The sequence below is a fragment of the Penaeus chinensis genome, chromosome 7, assembly GCF_019202785.1.
Source record: "Penaeus chinensis breed Huanghai No. 1 chromosome 7, ASM1920278v2, whole genome shotgun sequence".
Taxonomy (NCBI): domain Eukaryota; kingdom Metazoa; phylum Arthropoda; class Malacostraca; order Decapoda; family Penaeidae; genus Penaeus; species Penaeus chinensis.
In genome coordinates, this window is record NC_061825.1 from 28,042,603 (window position 1) to 28,050,102 (window position 7,500).

Below are 7,500 nucleotides of genomic sequence, written 5' to 3' on the forward strand. Positions count from 1 at the left end.
TACCCCCTACTTCAAGTGCAGCTTCCTTTATTATGTCGTTGAACTGTTTATTGATTTTTTTTCAATGTTGAGATCTTCGTCGCTGAATAGTGAATATCTGTTTTGGATGTTAAGGCTAAATTCAGTCGCTCTGGTCTTCAAGCTAGTTAAGTTTGGCTACAGTTTTCGTATGAGTTTCTTCCTTTCCCTACTGAGATGTAATTCCATTGTTTTTTTTTACAATATCGAAATTATGAAGTCAAATTCGTTTTTAGTATCAGATGGCGACTTCCATATTCACCTTTGCTCTAGTCTTTTTTCGAAGAATGTATTCTTATGAGTACTGCCTGTCTCGCCCGCTTGCCCTTTTCTTTGATTTACGAAAATATTTTACGTTATCTTATGTTTCTGTTACTAATGTTTATAACATTATAGTAATTATAATGTTTATAATGAAAATAACACCATCGATATTCATAACACTAGTAAAAAATACGTTTTTCCTGCCAATTCAAGGGAAGGTGAAATCTGCTAAGGTCACAAGATCTACTAATTGACTCCTTTGTGACTAAGCACTAGCAGAGCCATCTATGTGCAAAGACATTTCACAAAAATGTAAAAATAAACACAGCATTTTCCCCATTTTGTATTCATTTTCCCCGGCGGCAATGGGTTATACTGTATAATTTTTCGGTTCTCTTTTCTAAACGTTTTTGAACTAAGAAACTTACCCCTTATTCCTGTTTGCTGCCCTGGGGTTTACCTCTCCAATAGAGGACGTATCCATTTAGTATCTTCTGTTCTTTGCATAGTCTTCTAACTTCACAGAGTCCTACAACATCCTATTTAATGAAAGAGAGTTCCTCAAGTAATAGTAGTAAGTCGGATTCAGTTCTCATTATTCTTATATTGTATGTGCATATATGTATATGTATATGTAAATATATATACACAACACATACATACATTTACACACACACACACACATGAATGTTTATATGTAAGCCTCGTAGGTAACCCACATACATGCTATCGACAAAGCAGAATCAGTGGCTGATCACAGTTTCCTCCGTGGCAGTGTTTGCGCACCAGACTCGAACGGACCAGCTGAGTTACGCAAGCGAGGTCGCCCCCAAGATTCTGCATTACTTTGAGGACTACTTCGGCTCCCTTTACATGCTACCGAAGCTAGACATCTTTGCTTTGCCCCAGACTATTGTGCCTGGCATGGAGAACTGGGGCCTCATCACCTTCGGGTAAAGATACTATATAATTTGTTTATATGTATACATATATGTATATAATGTATATATATGTATATATGTATTCATATATATGTATATATACATACATATATATGTATATATATAAACACATTAGATATATGCATATATATATGTATATATATATATATATATATATTAATATATATATATACATAAATATATATATATATATATATATATATATATATATATATATATATATACACACACACACATATATATGGGTGGGTGCTTCAGGGGCTATGTGAAGCGATGGTGTGATAGCCTAGATAGTGTTAAGTGCTTTGCATGCCTTCTCGCTTACAGCTACCACCGTTGGCTAGCCTGGTGCGGAAAGGGAGCAGCTATGCATAAGACTACCCTGCCAGCTCATAGCCACTACATCATTAAGACTTCTGCAGTGCCTTTTCATGGCCACCCATGGAAACTAGGTACCTTGCGGTCCTTGGCCTGAACTGTGGAGGCTTTTAGAGAAGCAGGAAACCCTAAAGGTACGGAGGCTAAAGTCCCTCCCACCCAGCAAGTACAGCGGGCTGTGGGTCCCTCTGGGTTGGCGACCGCTGGGTCTCGGGTTGGGAGTGGGGGTTACCTGTCAGCCCATCTGGGTCCCAGCGGCTGTCAACCTGGCGTCAGGCTTGTGGGGGAAAGCCCTAGGGAATCCTGCAGGTGGATTATGGGACCTACAACCAGCCAACCTTCTCTATATGGGGCGGCGTCGGTAGGGGTGACAGAGGTGGCGCCCACTCAGAGTGAATGCCTGAGGTTAGACCTTAGGCAGGCTGTCAGGTTGGGGGCTTGGAACGTCCGTTCCTTGGGACAGGACGATAGGTTACCATTACTGTCGAGGAATTGAAGCAGCTGAGAGTTGAGGTGGCTACTCTTTCAGAGGTGAGAAGACCTGGCAGCGGCACGATTAGTGTGGGTGGCTACACCTACTACTGGTCGAGCCGCAGCGATGGCCACCATCTCCAGGGAGTAGCCATAGCCATCTCCAGCAGACTTCAACCCTTGGTAGTAGAGGTCACTCCAGTCGATGAGCGTATTATAGTACTGAGACTGAAGCTCTCATTTGGCTTCATGTCTCTTATTGCTATGTACGCTCCTACAGATGTATATAAACTTGAGGTGAAAGAGATGCTTTACACCAAACTTGCATCTATGACAGACAGCTGTCCTCGGCGAGATGTTCATATTGTTCTGGGTGACTTCAATGTGGTATCTGGCTGCGATCGAGCTGGCTACGAGATGTCTGTCAGTCCTCATGGCTCAGGAACTGATGCTGGCAGCGAGAATAGCCTCCTTTTCCGTGACTTTGCTAGGTCCCAGAAATTGAGGATTTCTGGCTCCTGTTATCAACGTTCTGACCCGCATCGTTGGACTTGGTACAGTGATACGAGTAGTGTGGCCAAGGAGATCGATGACAGCCTTGTTAGCTCTCGAAGAACTGCAGGGTGTATCGAAGTGCTGAATTCTGTGGAACTGATCATAGATTAGTTGTGGCTACTCTCCAGGTCCACTTTAGAACCCCCCGTCGCCCCAATGAACATTCTAGGGTGTTTCATCTGGACAGATTGAGGGAGGATGAGTGTGCCCGGGGTTTGCCGAAGTTATCTCTGGTCGTCTCACAGGACTCAAGGGCCTGTTGGACCCTGTTCTTCTGTGGGACACCTTCTAGTGTGAAACTTTTGATGCAGCCCATGAATCGATTGGTGAACGCCCAAGAGCAAGCCAGAATTCCATCCCGCAGGAGACACTGGAAGTCACAAACGCTTGTCGTGCGTTCTCTGGTGCGCAGGACCTTCGTCCTGCCTACCATGCCGTGATTAAGCTGAACTCCAAGCCCTCCTCACAGACAACTGCAGTCCCCTCAGCAAGTGGCCACATAACCTCAGATCCTGATGGGGTGCGTGTGCGTTGGGCTGAGTATTTTGAGCAGTTGTATGAGGTTGATCCACCAACAGTTAACTTGGATGTGGGTAATGTTGAGATTCCTCTGCCAGTCCCACCCATCAGCGAGGATCCACCCTCCCTGACTGAAGTCAGGGGTTCGATTTCCGAGCTTCTTCCCTGTTAGTTCAGGTGTGAGGCAAGGCTGTGTTCTTGCACACTTTTCAACACTTGCATGTATTGGATACTGGGTAGAGCTACTGTCCAAAGTCACTGTGGAGCAACTCTGGGTAATATCAAGGTTACAGACCTTGACTTTACTGATGATGTTGCCATTCTATCTGAATCTCTGGAAACCTTGGTGGCGGCTCTTGATGCATTTAGCAATGTAGCGAAACCCCTGGGGCTAGAGGTCTGCTGGACAAGATTCAAGATTTTGGGGGCCTACTAGGAGACCCTGTGCAGTCTGCACATGCTTGCGGTGAAAACATCGAAGTCACAGAGAGTTTTATATACCTCGGTAGTGCAGTTCATGACTCTGGGCTGTCATACAAGGAAGTCAGTAGATGTATTGGCCTGGCAGCAGGGGTCTTAAAATCTCTTGACAAAAGTATTTGGAGATGCCGGTACCTGTGGAGAAGGACCAAGCTCAGTGTCTTCAAGGCCCTGATACTGCCAGTTTTACTATATGATAGTGAAACCTGGATGCTATCTTGTGCTTTGAAATCTCGTCTTGATGCCTTTTGTAACAGATCCTTCCGCCGGATCATGGGGTACAGTTGGCGGGACCATGTGTCCAACCAACGGTTACACCGTGAGACCGGTACAGGACCTGTTACTTGCACAATCCGCGCTCGCCAACTCAGGCCATACGGCCACTTGGCTCAATTCCCACAGAATGATCCTGCCCACCAGGTTGTCTCTGTCCAAGACAACCCTGGGTGGAGGAGGCCTATGGGACGACCGAGAAGGTGGCTTGGGCAGATCGATCAAAACTGTCATGAGAAGCTAGAAATGGGCCGGCCCCTGCCTGGCAGCTCGCCATGAGAGATCCTCGTAGGTGGAAGCGATGGTGGATGCGATTATGCGCCCCCGCCGGCGTTAGCTCCCCAATGATGATGAATGATGATGATATATATGTACGTGTGTGTGTGTGTGTACATATATGTATATCTATATATATATATATATATATATATATTTGTGTATATATATGTGTGTGTGTGTATAATATATATACACCCAAATATGTATATATATATATATATATATATATATATATATATATATATATATATATATATACACATATATATACATATTTGTTTATATATATGTATGTATATATGTATATATATTTGTGTATATATATGTAAATATATATATGTGTGTATGTGTGTGTGTGTGTGTGTATATATATATATATATATATATATATATATATATATATGTATGTATATATATATTTATTTATATATATGTCTATATATATTTACATATATATACACATATATGTAAATATATATATATATATATATATATATATATATATAAATAAATAAATATATATATATATTTATACATATATGTAGATATATATATATATATATATATATATATATATATATATATATATATATATATATATACATATACATACACACATTTATATACATATAGACATATACGTATTGTGTGTGTGATGATATATTTGAGTAACCATTTATGGGGAGGTGTTTATATTAAGTCTGTCTGTCTGTCTGTCTGTCTGTCTGGCTGCCTGTCTGTCTGTCAGTCTGTCTCTCTCTCGCTCACTCACTAACTCATTTTCTCTCTCTCGAAGCTTTCAGACAACTTGGCCAATCTTTTTGATTCAGCACAGCCCCGAACGCCCCCACACAAGAAAACATTTTCACTAACAGCTTCGTATAACCCTCCTTTCTTGGCTTCCCAACAGAGAATCCTATCTGTTTTCCGACCCCGACGCGACTCTGCCAAAGAACCTGGAATTCACGGGGAGCCTAATAGGCCACGAATTGGCTCATAATTGGTTCGGAAATTTGGTGACGCCCGCCTGGTGGGATGGCATCTGGCTCAACGAAGGCTTTGCCACATACATGGGGCATGTCGGCTTGGATCGGGTAGGCTGTGTGCTGCCTGCGTCTTTATTCGTCTTATTCTGTTATTTTTTCTGTTAATTGTGTGCATATTTTTCTTGTTTGATATTTTTCTGTTTATTGTTTGCATATTTTTTTCTTATTTGATATTGTTTTGTTAATTGTTTGCTTATTTTTTCTTATTTGATATTTTTTGTTAATTGTTTGCATATTTTCTCTTGTTTGAATTTTTTTCTGTTAATTGTTTCCATATGTTTTCTTATTTTATATTTTTCTGTTAATTGTGTGCATATTTTTTCTTCTTATTTTGTAATTTTCCTGTTAATTGTTTGTATATTTTTTCTTCTTATTTTATCTTTTTTTTGTTTATTGTTTGCATATTCTTCTTCATATTTTGTCATTTTTCTGTTAGTAAGGGCCACGGAGATAAGAAGACGGGGGGAGGGAGGTGCAAGTGATGTGGATATGCTATGGTGAGGGCGGGGGGTTGTAGAAGATATGATGTGAAATGTTTGAGGATATAATGTATGGGGAAAACGTAAATCAGATAGTCTTGTTATTATTATTATTATTATTATTATTTACTGTAATATGATATCAATCAAGAGATATTGATGACATACATAAATGCAGACATACATAAACACAAACACAAATATAAACACTAACGCAAATACAAACACACACATACACACTCAAAAGCACATATATGCACAAAGTACCTACACCGACATCTGTATTTATCTTTTCACCCTTCTTTCCTCCTCGGACTCAATTTGTTCCAGGTGAAGCCAGATTGGAAAGTTATGGAAACCTTCGTCGGAGGAACCCTCCAAAGGTCCTTCCTTGTGGACAGTCTGGAGATGTCTCACAGGATCAGCATTTCCATAACCGAGGTCACTGACGTCATGCAAATCTTCGACGCCATAACATACTATAAAGGTCACGGATTCATTTGTTTGTTCTAGTAGTAGAGACGATTTTTTTTTTGTAGTTAAGGAAATATCTGTCATTGTTTTTTTTTTCATTATCATATTTTCCTTTAACGTCTCAGGAGCCTCTGTTGTCCGGATGCTGCTGCATTGCCTCGGGGAGGAAACCTTCAGAAGAGGACTGAACAACTACTTAAAAGCCTTGTATATGTTCATAGTTTTCGAGCTTTGAAACTCTTTGTATCAAGCAAAATCACTCCTATAGGCATCATAATGTGGTTATGGTTATAATCGTGGAAATGATTTGATTTTTACTCTGGTCTTTTATTTTCTAAATCTTTAATTTACTGGATTTTTTTCCCTCAGCAAGTACAGCAATGCAGTTCAAGATGATCTTTGGGAATACCTGACGGTCGCCGCCCACCAGGATAAAGCTCTGGCCAAGGACCTCTCTATCAAGATGATCATGGACACGTGGACGCTGCAGAAGGGCTTCCCCGTCATCGAGGTGATGCAGAGCGCTGATGGCGCCATTCTCACTCAGGTGAGAATCACGTCTAATAACAGGGACAGATCTTCATATCAATCCTATCAGTTCAACATATTCTGAAAAAAAACTCACTTTCTTTTTCAGAGAAGATTTCGGTCTGAAAAAAACATCCTCAGAGACTCACACGACTACAGGTGGATGGTTCGAGGCCAACTTCAACCAGACTCAGGCCATGGTGTGGATGAAGAACTGCGAGGGGCATTTAAACCTCACCTCTCTTCCCCCGAAAGACGAGTGGGTTATCTTCAACCTGCAGGAGACGGGCTACTACAGAGTCAACTACGACGACCACAACTGGGGCCTCCTCATCCAGCAGCTGAAGGACGACCATGAAGTCATCCACGTCATCAACCGAGCACAGATCATTGATGATGCCAATGCTTTGGCAGAAGTAGGTTCGTTCATACTTTTGTATTGGGATGAACAGGTAATAATTGCATGCATGTTCGTGTAATTGTAAATGTATCAATATGTAAGTAATGAGAGACACAATTTGCCTCAGGTCACCTCGACAACAAGATCCCCATGAATATACTTTCATACTTGCGGAAGGAAAGCGACTACCTACCGTGGGCTGTGGCCATTAACATTTTCAGTTCCTTGAAGTGTTTGTCTAATAACAGAAAAGGGTATGGCGCTCTTAAGGTACAGTTCTGAGCTGAAATGTTAGTGCAAGCGCCGACTAAAAAAAGAAATTATGTGAATAATTGAGGCGTAAATATTTTCAGATATATACCTGCGTTCCTGCA

The 7,500-nt window shown here is 41.1% G+C and overlaps 1 protein-coding gene across 1 annotated transcript in view; it reads left to right on the top strand.

Annotated features, from left to right (window-relative positions):
- The window catches only part of LOC125026927 (aminopeptidase N-like), a 19,735-nt gene that overhangs the window by 5,167 nt on the left and 7,068 nt on the right, over positions 1-7,500 (top strand). Inside the window, exons 6-13 of the mRNA XM_047615531.1 lie at positions 1,058-1,235; positions 5,110-5,293; positions 6,055-6,211; positions 6,324-6,405; positions 6,568-6,745; positions 6,836-6,892; positions 6,924-7,146; positions 7,254-7,396. Coding sequence (XP_047471487.1) covers positions 1,058-1,235; positions 5,110-5,293; positions 6,055-6,211; positions 6,324-6,405; positions 6,568-6,745; positions 6,836-6,892; positions 6,924-7,146; positions 7,254-7,396 — 1,202 coding nt within the window. The remainder of the gene's footprint in view (positions 1-1,057; positions 1,236-5,109; positions 5,294-6,054; positions 6,212-6,323; positions 6,406-6,567; positions 6,746-6,835; positions 6,893-6,923; positions 7,147-7,253; positions 7,397-7,500) is intronic.